Source organism: Haliotis cracherodii, unplaced genomic scaffold (genome assembly GCF_022045235.1).
Source record: "Haliotis cracherodii isolate W230 unplaced genomic scaffold, xgHalCrac1.p SCAF_17, whole genome shotgun sequence".
Classification (NCBI taxonomy): domain Eukaryota; kingdom Metazoa; phylum Mollusca; class Gastropoda; order Lepetellida; family Haliotidae; genus Haliotis; species Haliotis cracherodii.
The window spans coordinates 23,709,384-23,721,972 of NW_027266272.1; the positions used below are offsets into that span (position 1 = coordinate 23,709,384).

Consider the following 12,589-nt stretch of genomic DNA (forward strand, 5'->3'; position numbering starts at 1 on the left):
GCGGAAGCAAAACAACATCGGAACAAGAGTGACCTCCCCTTTGTAGGAGAAGCAAGTTTTTGATGTTGTACATAACACGATGTTTGTGGCGTTTATATTAATGCTCTCAACCGGAAAGTAATTGACAGGTACGTTTCTTTCGAAATGATGAAGTAGAAATGCTTGAAAACTTTGCTGATAGCTCATGTGGCTGAAAAAGTACAGTGGTGGTCTGTCAGTTGAATATGTTTCATACTTGTGGAAGTGTTTACAAACAGAAATAATCTACAATCGTTTTTAGACCTGAGACCTTATATTACCATTTTCTCTCATTATTGTCCGTTGTGTCCACTGCCCATTTACTACTATTATTACGTTTTGTAATTTTCTCATGTTTAGATATTTTTTCTGCTTCAGCCACAGCAGACATGAGCAGCACCAAGTTTGACGTCTTGTGGTCTCCGAGTGCGGCTGACCAGTTTATAAAGTACGGAACCTCTCTCGATCTCTACCAGGTGGAGAAGCGGCGCCCTGGACACACCTACAGAGGTTGGGAACCTTACAGCTCAGTCAGTATACTGTGTCTGACTGGGGTATATCTGTTAAGCTGGTACCTCGGTATCTCAACATGCAAACTTGGATTTCCAAAAATCATATTTATTCCACTTAAGTGAGGGTATGGTCGGTGGATCCATTAACTGAATGGTAAATTAAAAAATTATATGTCTATGTGTCTTATGTGTATGTTTTGTGTGTCAATCACTGTTGGTGTATACAGGTACAGCAATCTCTGATGACTTCTGTGCCGTCCATGTGGCAACCAACTCAGAAATCAACCTCATTAAGGTAAGATATGTGTACTGTAGCGTTATTGCTGATCAGGGCAAAAACCCAGTCTAGGTTAGTTAGAGTTAGCTCCCCTATGTTTGCGAGAGGACGTCATGATTTGTGTGGGGACTCGAGTGGACGCCTTGCTGGCTGTCGCATGTAACTCCAGTAAATTAATCGTACTCAAATGAACCCTTGTCTTAGTGCCAACGAAACACAACATATACATGTACAGTGTACGAGATGTGACTGTATACCTCTACAATGTAACAATGTGTGTACATCTACAACACAAGATATGTGTCTGTTTACCTCTACAGTGTAAGAGATGTGTCTGTGTACTCCTATAGAAGAGACCTCTGTGGTCTAGTCGCAGAGCATCTACCCTGAAAGTGGAAGGTTGGGGGTTCAGTTCCTGGCCGCGTCATACCAAAAGATATTAAGATATGGTACTTGTTGTTACCCTACCTGGCGCTTGGCATTAAGGGACTAAGAAAAGGACTAGTCGGCTTGGGAGTCGGTATACTGTGTCTGAGTCTGAGCGAGCACTATAAAATCAGCATTAGTCTGGGCTAGTACAAGCAGCCACACACACACACAAATGTGCATGCACATTGCTATATAAGTGCAATAATCTTGAATGTGACGTTAAACCCATGACACCTCACTTCTATAGAAGAAGACAACAGGAGTGAAACCAAACTGGTCCACATCTCATTTATTGTAGGTTTATTTATTTATTCCCAGTTTTCACCAATCTTATTACAGTCACATCTTTGTAATCACATTATGATCTGTATTCAATAGACTTTCATTTGTCCTGTGACTGCCTCCGTGGTCTAGTGGAAGAACATCCACCCGGAGAGCGGAAGGTCCGGGGTTCGATCCCCGGCCGTGTCATACCATAAGACGTTAAAAGATGGTACTTATTGGCACTATGAATCGGCATCAGTCCGGACTAGTACAAGCAGCCACACACATGTACAAATGATGTACATGCACCGCGCTATGTAAATGCAATATCTTGAACGTGACCCATTTCACCTCACCTCTCTTCTATAAAAGTAGACAGCATGGATGAAACCAAGCTGGTCCACATCTCATATATTGTGGGTTTATTCATTTGTTCCCAGATTTCACCAATCTTATTACAGTCACAGCTTTGTAATCTCATTAAATGCACATTATAATCTGTATTCAATAGACTTTCAGTTGTTGTGTTGATACAAAATGTTCCTGTTTTTTGTTCAGTGTGTAGCATGGTACCCACGACCGGAACCACGGAACCTGCTGGCGGTGGGCCACACAAACGGCAAAGTCGTCCTAACAAGGTGGGTCCATCGGGACAACACCTCCCAACATTGATGGTTGCTAAAATCACAATCTTCAAAAAAAAATTGTTTTAAAGTTTATTTAAGGTGAAAATAACATTTATGGTTCTGTATTACAAATCAAGAAAGATTCCACTAATGAGAAAGTAAATTGTTTGTTTGTTTATGTTTTGTGATGTGTTTGGTATATATTGTTTAGTAAATCAAGTAAATGTTGACTTTTGAAGCACTCTGTATTTTCAGCTTTGGAAACAATGAAGATGAACTTATTGGGAAGGAATTTTGTAAGTATCAACTATCATTCATCGATATTGTTGTTCATGAAATCATTAAAATTTTCGCCTCCGGTAACCATGGTAACACATTGTCCACAACTAACATCTGTGAGTGGTGAACTTGCAATTAATTTCACAAATACATCATGTAGGCAACTAGTTCTCGCCAATTAATGGTTTCCATGATGCACATGTAATTTGTAATCAATTTTAAATATACAGTCGAACACGGATATAACGGTAGATCGATCAAGTGGATACAGCGAACTGTCACAAAATTCCTGATTTATCTCCTATATATTATCATTAAAATATTACCTACATAACAAACCCTCTACAACAAACTAACGTACATAGCAAACTGATATCTGATCCCAGACAAGCCCATCTACCACTAATTAGTAACGTGTATAGCGAACTGAGAAATCTCACTCAGTGTCAAGTGTCTCTGACAATTGGCTACATGCAATCAGCGGCGAATCAACACAATCAGCGGTGACGACTCCACCTTGTTAAACTTGCTTTATGTTAATCTTACCTGTACATGTAATTGGACTAATCTTGTCTGTAAAACATGGTGAATGCTATGAAATGATTATTGCTAATACGAGTCAATGCTGCAATTATGTGTATTGTGTTTTGTTTTATCCGAGCGAAAATGTATATATTGAACAATGTATATAACAAACTGCTTTCTCCGGTCCCTTGTAGTTTGTTATATCCATGTTCTTTGTACAGTTAAACATATGTTTCATCTGCAGCCATGTTCCTATCTTCTTTCATGATTTTCCTTTCCATCGGACCGCCCCCGTGGTCTAATGGTAGAGCGTCCGCCCGGAGAGCGGAAGGTTGGAGTTCGATCCCCAGACGCGTCATACCAAAAGACGTTAAAAGATGGTACTTGTTGTTACCCTGTCTGGCGCTCGGCATTAAGGGGCTAAAACAAGGACTGGTCGGTTCGGAGTCAGTATACTGTGTCTGAGTGGGGTATTCATGTTAAACTGCGGCATGGTATCTCAGTGTGCTAGCACTATAAATCGGCATCAGTCCGGACTAGTACAAGAAGCCACACAAACACGTGCATGCACGTCGCTATATAAGTGCAATAATCTTGGACGTGGCGTTAAACCCCATTTCACCTCACCTTTCCTCTCCATCGGTTACATGACATCACAGTCAAATTACATCACTTATCTCTCTGCCACTGAAGTTGGTTAGCTGTACTTTTCACACTCAGGGCACTTGTTACTGTTTACAGACTGAAAACAGACAGAATGATTTTAGATGAAGAATAGAATCTCACCTTTGTGCCTTTTGTTATGAAATCCCTCAAAACTCATCAATAAGAGTGGACTGAGTGTTTTACAGCTGTTGCTGTTCTTGTTGCAGTACACAACGCCAAACACAGTCGGCAGTGCAGCTACTTGGCATGGAACCCTGAGGAAACACATCTTGTAGGTTGCCTTGGTTACTTACAGTCTGTGATCCATGAAAATCTGGTTAGAATAGATCTTCATGCTTGCCGTATAAGGCGACTATGCTTGTCGTAAGAGGCGACTAACTGGAGTATAGCTGGAATATTGCTGAGTGCGGCGTTAAACAACAAACAAACAAACTTACAGTCAGTCATCCTTAATTGTTAATCAGAGACAAATGGAGATTAAGGATCTGTTTGGGAAACTGTTATGTATTATAAATAATAAAAAGGAATTATCATAAATTAAGAAATATAATTATTTTGTTTCTTGTCATGAATGAGAATTTCACTGTAAATATCCAGGGAAAATTCTCAAGCTCTGTATTGTTTATTTGCTCGTGTAACTGAATTAATGATCTTACACAATCTCGTATCATATTGGTTGTAGTTCCGAGGTACATTCATGTTTATCAAAACCTCAACATATTTTCACCATACCTGTGCTCGTGGGTTTCACCAAAGTGGTTAACGTCTTAGCCCTGCATCACCTTGCGTTTTTCCCCCACATCAAGCTGACACACTGTGATATATCTGTAATACTGTTCAAAGCAGCATTAAACCCAATTGACTCACTCACTTCAACATATTTCCAGCTGGCTGAAGGGTTCAGTGAGCGTTACCGCAATGACCCATGTATTGTCATTTGGGATGTCTTTGCATCAGCTGGTACAGACATGTCAACTTCTACGGAGAGGTCTCGTATCAGCACCAACAGCGAGTGGGGAGTCGTATCAAAACCACTTTTTGAAATAGGTAGGTATCAGTTTTGAGGGCTGTACTGGGGCTAGGACAGGTCATACACAGCTCTGTGTCTTGATAACACTGGGGTAGAACTTGGATCCATGGTAGTGTCTTGATAACACTGGGGTAGAACTTGGATCCATGGTAGTGTCTGGATAACACTGGAGTAGAACTTGGATCCATGGTAGTGTCTTGATAACTGTGGGGAAGAACTTGGATCCATCGTAGTGTATTGATAACAAAGGTGTAGAACTTGGATCCATCGTAGTGTCTTGATAACACTGGGGTAGAACTTGGATCCATGGTAGTGTCTTGATAACACTGGGGAAGAACTTGGATCCATGGTAGTGTCTTGATAACACTGGGGTAGAACTTGGATCCATGGTAGTGTCTTGATAACACTGGAGTAGAACTTGGATTTATGGTAGTGTCTTGATAACACTGGGGTAGAACTTGGATCCATGGTAGTGTCTTGATAACACTGGGGAAGAACTTGGATCCATGGTAGTGTCTTGATAACACTGAAGTAGAACTTGGATCCATGGTAGTGTCTGGATAACACTGGGGTAGAACATAGATCCATGGTAGTGTCTTGATAACACTGGGGTAGAACTTGGATCCATGGTAGTGTCTTGATAACACTGAAGTAGAACTTGGATCCATGGTAGTGTCTTGATAACACTGGGGTAGAGCTTGGATCCATGGTAGTGTCTTGATAACACTGGAGTAGAACTTGGATCCATGGTAGTGTCGTGATAACACTGGTGTAGAACTTGGATCCAGGGTAGTCCTGTTGCATGTTTGTATGTATGGTAGGTCGTGCTAAGACATGTAAAGAATATGAACAGGTTGTTGCGGCAAGAAACACAGAATGATACTCTCACCAAAAGTTGAGTCATGTTTTTCGTTTTCACAAAAAACAAATGCCTTTGTAACATTGTAGCATTGCAGCTTTAGCGTTATCAAAATACATACGTTGTAGGGTTGAATGATGATGAGGTTCAGAAAAGAGAAACAAAACACTTGCTAAGTTTTCAACACAAACGTGAACCATTAAAAGTATACAAAAATTCAAATTCCAAGTTGCATAATAATAATTACTTAAGTCAAATGTGTTCTGTTTAACTCATTTGTACAAAAAGACATTATAAAGGTAAGGAAACAAAACTCACATCTGTGAACCCCTCTTGCAAACATGGAGACCATCTGCCTTTCAACATATACTCCTGATCATGTGATCAAAAGCTAGGATGTAGATTTAATATTAAAGCTGCAAAAGTTTAGGCAGCTGCCTGAACCTGAACCTCAGTATTTCCAAATGCTTAAATTATCGGTCCAAGTGATTTACTCATGAAACCAAGGACAACTTGTGGTGTTGATATTTTAACATATTATAAATACAAATGTAACTGATACTTTTAATAATTTGAAACGTTAGACTAAGCGTTCTGTGCGTACACAGGTTCTAAGCATATTTAACCCTACACAGGTTAAATATGCCCTAGTTTGTCAATTCTCCAAGCACCTAAGCTGCTTGTGACAACAAATTTCAGTACTTCTATATTTGATACCCTGAATAGACATGAATACATGACACATTTTATGGATAATAGCTTCTTACGTTTTTTGACACGACGTTTCAGAGCTACTTCCTGCCCCATTCATCAGTTAAAAAATGAAGGGGCAAGAAGTAGCCCTGAAACATCGTGACAAAAAATAAAAGAAGTTACTATCCATAAAATGTGTCATATATTCATGCTCTTGCAACTTCTAAATGGCTGTCAAAGATTTCACTGAACATACTCGTCTTGTGTTTTCTTCAGGATCAGGGAGTGGAGATACAAGCACATCATTTTGTTGGTTTGTCAGTGAATCAAAGACCTTCGTGACCGGGGTCAACAATAGACACATGCGAGTCTATGATCTGAGAGGTGGGTACGCTCTTTTGTAGTTGTATACAGGGATGTGAAATCTTCGCGGAAACGCGGAAAATCGTGTTTTAAAAAAAGTAGTTCTTGTGAAAAATCATCTTCCGCGTAGAAATATAATCAAAGACTTGGGAAAAAAAACACTCCCAAAAAATATGATCGGAAACCGGACAAACTTCGCGGATTGTCCTGTTTTTGATCAGAGCTTTCAGCGGCATAGGTTTTCGGACATCAAACGTTTTCTATCAAGAATACTTGCACTATGACGTGGGGTGTGGTGTCACACATAAATTGTAAATACTTAGAGTCAGATGATAGCTTGTTTTTAAGATAATCTTGTCTTTTAGCCAAGTATATGATACTATTATTTCTGGCCATTCATATCAGTATCGTTTTGTTTTGTGAAGTAGTTTTTATTCCACATTAGGATTTCTCAGTAAATAGCATCCTATCACATGAATGTCGTACCCAGCCCCCTATTACCCGACCCTACCCAGGTACCCAGCCCCCTATTACCCAACCCTACCCGGGTACTCAGCCCCTACTACCCGACCTTACCCAGGTACTCAGCCCCCTACTACCCGACCCTACCCAGGTACCCAGCCCCCTATTACCCAACCCTACCCGGGTACTCAGCCCCTACTACCCGACCCTACCCAGGTACTCAGCCCCTATTACCCAACCCTACCCGGGTACTCAGCCCCTACTACCCGACCTTACCCAGGTACTCAGCCCCCTACTACCCAACCCTACCCAGGTACCCAGCCCCCTATTACCCAACCCTACCCGGGTACTCAGCCCCTACTACCCGACCTTACCCAGGTACTCAGCCCCCTACTACCCGACCCTACCCAGGTACCCAGCCCCCTATTACCCAACCCTACCCGGGTACTCAGCCCCTACTACCCGACCCTACCCAGGTACTCAGCCCCTATTACCCAACCCTACCCAGGTACCCAGCCCCCTATTACCCAACCCTACCCGGGTACTCAGCCCCTACTACCCGACCCTACCCAGGTACTCAGCCCCTATTACCCAACCTTACCCAGGTACTCAGCCCCCTACTACCCGACCCTACCCGGGTACTCAGCCCCTACTACCCGACCTTACCCAGGTACTCAGCCCCCTACTGTCCGACCCTACCCAGGTAACCAGTCCCCTATTACCAGACCCTACCCGGGTACCCAGCCCCCTATTACCCGATCCTACCGTACTCAGCCCCCTATTACCCGATCCTACCCGGGTACTCAGCCCCCTATTACCGGACCCTACCCGGGTACCCAGTCCCCTATTACCAGTCCCTACCCGGGTATCCAGCCCCCTATTACCCGATCCTACCCAGGTACCCAGTCCCCTATTACCAGACCCTACCCGGGTACCCAGCCCCCTATTACCCGATCCTACCCGGGTACTCAGCCCCCTACTACCCAACCCTACCCGGGTACTCAGCCCCCTACTAGCCGACCCCACCCGGGTACCCAGCCCCCTATTACCCGACCCTACCCGGGTACCCAGTCTCCTATTACCAGACCCTACCCGGGTACCCAGCCCCCTACTACCCGACCCTACCCGGGTACTCAGCCCTCTACTACCCGACCCAGCCCCCTACTACCCAACCCTACCCAGGTACCCAGTCCCCTATTACCCGACCCTACCCGGGTACTCAGCCCCCTATTACCCGACCCTACCCGGGTACCCAGCCCCCTATTACCCGACCCTACCCGGGTACCCACTGTAGGTCTCAAGAGTTGGGAACAAAATGTCTGATGGGGAATTGTTTTACTGCAGTCCTGGTTAAAAATCATCTAAAATAGTCATAAGAAACGCTGGCTAAACATCCACATGTTAATCCTCAGATTTAACGAGACCTCACCTTCAGAATCAACACAAGGGTGTCCTCGGGCTGTGCGTGGACCCGCTGTCCGATAAACAGTTGGCATCGTTTGGGGAAGTAAGTTGAACACAGTGTTTGATTACTTGCAAGGTTAGTTGATGTTGTTTAGATTTTGGTGATACTACATTCTAGGTCAGGTTCATCATGTTACCATGGTAACAGAGCCAAGATGACGATGTAGCGATTTAAAAAAATAAATTTTCAAGTTACCTTGGCAACAACTGTGACATGGGCTGGAAATGGTGGTTGTGCTCGTTTTCGGAGCAGATCTTAAAAACATTACAATATAAAGATTTTGAATTTGTAAGTCAACCCTGTGTTCATTGTTATGAACTTCTACAAATAAGAGGACAAAGTCATTAATATCCTCGACAACGGTAAATACCTGTTGTGAATAAATATTTGAAACTTGTTGGCATGGAAACTCAAAAAATATTTATTTAAAAAATCCCAAACCATCAAAAGGCACCAGTTCACAACTCGACTTATCTATATGCCAAGTTTGGTAAAGAAATATTCTTTCAACGAAACGTTTCACTTGCTTGATAAAGATACTTGCACCAGTACAAAACACAGCATTAAAAGATAAAGTAACTGAAATCAACAATTCATCTACAGCTTCTAAAGTTATACATGGTTTCTTAATTTCGGGTACTTCAGTAAATAAAAACATGTCTTTAACTTTGATTATTGTAAAAATATATTTATAGATCAGGTCATGTTTTGCCTTGCTTGTTTCCATGTCAAGGCTAGAGAGTATGTATCATGCCTATGGCTGGCTCAAATTGTATTTTTTTATTCTGATATTTGATATTTCTATGACACGCACTAGGTTCATATTCTCCTTGTTATATATTTAGTACAGAATTACTTTGTCTTCTTGTTTTCAGAATCAGGTTTCTGTATGGGATCTTCGAAGCTTTGAGAAACCTGTATCCTTTCATGGCCTTCCACTCTAGTCTGGCATATAGATATACTACTTGAAAGAGGTTAAGGAACACCCAATTTTTTCATATGACTGTAGTTAATCTTTTACGGCATAGCAGCCATTTGGGAGTGGACAGGGTTTTAGGCAATGCACAAATGTGCGTCCAGTACGCTCAAATGTAGAGAATGGACACACACACACACAAATATGCCAAGGGATGCACAATAATATACATTGTACCTACAGCGGCACAATAGCAGTTATGGGTGTCTTATATTTCGTCCATCAATCATGACCACTGTCTCTTGATCATTGATTCATTCCCAGCTCTAAAGTAATTATCTAAACGTACAGTACACTACACCAGTTCATTACTTTACAGGACCCTCATATTGCCTGCAAGGACCCTTAAAAGTAATTATTGGGGGTTCCCTACCCAACTGTCTAATGCCAGACCCTACCTGGATACCCCCTTATAAACAACTGTAACACTGGGCAGATTGTCTTTGGTGAGTCCTAGTATCTGATTTGTTTGTTTGTTTGTTTGTTTGTTTGTTGATTAATGCCACACTCAGCAATATTCCAACAATGTGACGGTGGCCTGTAAATAATCAAGTTTGGACCAGTCAATCCAGTGGTCGATATTGTGAACGACAATCCATGCCATCAGAGTACGATGACATGCATCAACCATGTCACTGAGCCTGACCACCCGATCTATTTGGTCACCTCTACCGCCTAGCATTGGTTGCTGGGGACCTATTCACAAGGGCCCAGTATCTAAACAATGTTTTGAAAATGAGGTAGATTTATGGGTAGATATGAAGAATGATTGAATAACAATAGGAGCCAGAGACTGTAGGTAAAAGAAGAAACAAAGTATCTTTGCAACATCGTTTACAGTGAGTGAGTGAGTGAGTTGGGTTTAACGCCGCTTTTAACAGTATTCCAGTTATATTGCGGCGTGTCAGCTTAATGTGGGAGGAAAGCCCGAAATGATGCAGGTCTCAGATGTTTACCACTTGGGTGAAACCCACGAGCACGGGTATGGTGCTGACAAACCTAGAAACATAATCGGGGCGAACTGGGATTCGAACCCACAATCATAGATTTCTGGCATGCCCAAGGGACGCAACTCTGTACAGTGAATCGCGGGACCTCAGACGACTGGGCCACATGTGCCCCCACTGTTGGCCCGAAGAGTTGGGTACAAAGTGTCAGAATGGGAATTGTTTGACTGGAGCCCTGGTCAAAGTATTTAGATACACATATAAAACGATTTGGTCATGCCTACACTGAAGTTGACTGAAGCTTTATCTTTATTCAAACACATCAGTCAGAAAGAAATGCGAACATTAGTGACTTGTAATGCAACCATGTGGCTATAGTGAATTTTTGTCATTAAACAATATATCATGTGATTAAACACAGGTCAAGGTAGTCATGGGTAATTGGTTCCTACTCAGTACCCACTGACCCGAGTGTCAAGTTACCATACTAGCCCTAATACAAACCCGTGAAGTATTGACCAGAAATGAACGTTAAAACCACTGTCACAGTACAATGACAATTTGTTCCTGGAATTTATCTAAAAGCAGCCTAATCCTTCACTCACTATTGGCTGGAAATAGGTGTTGGGAATATTTTGGATTTTTGTGTTTAAAGGGAGATAAGTGTGGTAGGTTTGATGGAGACAACCACTAAAAAAAGAAACTTGTGTCAGTTGTTGTATTCTGCATGTTGTTGGTAACTTGTGAGCAGCAAGTTGTACACCACAGATACTGCATTAGAGTTCCTTAACAGCTGAAGGTTCTGACTCTCCCAGAGAACAAGTCGGTCGTCAAAATCAGCTGGTGTCCTACCAGGTCAGTAGATCAGAGTCTCCCATGAAGAGATCCTCGTCAGTTAAGTATCAATAATGCTATTTCCTGGAATTAAGAATCTGAAGAAGATAAACGTGTATGGGTTCTTCTGGACTGTTATACTATTTGAGAGAAATAAGAGACTTGAGGGCTTCTTAATACTTGAGGAATCTGTATAGAATTATTTGATGTGACAAGATGTCCAACTGTGTATGAGAATTGAAAGTTTGTCGAGGGAGAGGCGGTCGTGGAAAAGTTTGTCGAGGGAGAGATTGTCGAGGGAGTGGTGGTAGAGGGAGAGATGGTCGAGGGAGAAGTGGTCCAGGGAGAGGTTGTCGAGGGAGAGGTGGTCGTGTGAGAGGTGGTTGTGCAAGAGGTGGTCGTGGGAGAGGTGGTCATGTGAGAGGTGGTCAAGGGAGAGGTGGTCGTGGGAAAGTTTGTCGAGGGAGAGATTGTCGAGGGAGTGGTGGTAGAGGGAGAGATGGTCGAGGGAGAAGTGGTCGAGGGAGAGGTTGTCGAGGGAGAGGTGGTCGTGTGAGGGGTGGTTGTGGGAGAGGTGGTAGTGGGAAAGTTTGTCAAGGGAGAGGTGGTCATGGGAAAGTTTGTCGAGGGAGGGGTGGTAGAGGGAGAGGTTGTAGAGGGAGAGGTGGTCATGTGAGAGGTGGTCAAGGGAGAGGTGGTCGTGGGAAAGTTTGTCGAGGGAGAGGTGGTCGAGGGAGAGGTGGTAGAGGTGGTCGTGTGAGGGATGGTTGAGGGAGAGGTGGTTGAAGGTAAAGGTGTTGATGCTGTTGCAGGTCGGGGATGTTGTCAGTGCTGTGTAAGGACAACAATGTGGTCCAGCTGTACGACATCAGACACTCCGTGTTTGGTAAGTAGTAGAAGATGAGGAGAAATGAGATTGAACATCGCGTACAACATTATTGCACTTACATAGCGAAGTGGATGTGTGTGTGTTGCTGCTTGTACTAGTCAGGACTGACGGTTTTATAGTGCTAGCACACTGAGATACCACACCACAGTTTAACATGAATACCCCGCTCAGACACAGCATATTAACTCCAAGCCGACCAGTCCATGTTTTAGCCCCTTAATGTTGAGCACAACAAGTACCATCTTTTAGCATATTTTGTATGACACGGCTTCGGATCAAACCACCATGCTATATAAGTGCAATAATCCTCAACACGAAGTTAAACCCCATTTCACCCCACCTCACCCAACACTCCTAATGGGGATCATCCGCCAACTCCAGCTGGTGACAACCTGGATATACACAGGGGACTGTTCCTTAGAGGGATCCTAGCAACATGACTCTCCCAGGTCTATGTTATAAGGGTAACGCTATT

At 43.0% G+C, this 12,589-nt stretch overlaps 1 protein-coding gene across 1 annotated transcript in view; it reads left to right on the forward strand.

Moving 5' to 3' along the window:
- The first annotated feature begins 38 nt into the window (after positions 1-38).
- Positions 39-12,589, forward strand: part of LOC139464976 (GATOR2 complex protein MIOS-like) — a 41,294-nt gene continuing 28,743 nt past the window's right edge. The window contains exons 1-12 of the mRNA XM_071246619.1: positions 39-128; positions 397-528; positions 758-825; positions 2,059-2,138; positions 2,382-2,422; positions 3,803-3,867; positions 4,484-4,643; positions 6,455-6,562; positions 8,416-8,510; positions 9,344-9,385; positions 11,191-11,246; positions 12,038-12,111. Coding sequence (XP_071102720.1) covers positions 408-528; positions 758-825; positions 2,059-2,138; positions 2,382-2,422; positions 3,803-3,867; positions 4,484-4,643; positions 6,455-6,562; positions 8,416-8,510; positions 9,344-9,385; positions 11,191-11,246; positions 12,038-12,111 — 910 coding nt within the window. The 5' untranslated portion in view covers positions 39-128; positions 397-407. The remainder of the gene's footprint in view (positions 129-396; positions 529-757; positions 826-2,058; positions 2,139-2,381; positions 2,423-3,802; positions 3,868-4,483; positions 4,644-6,454; positions 6,563-8,415; positions 8,511-9,343; positions 9,386-11,190; positions 11,247-12,037; positions 12,112-12,589) is intronic.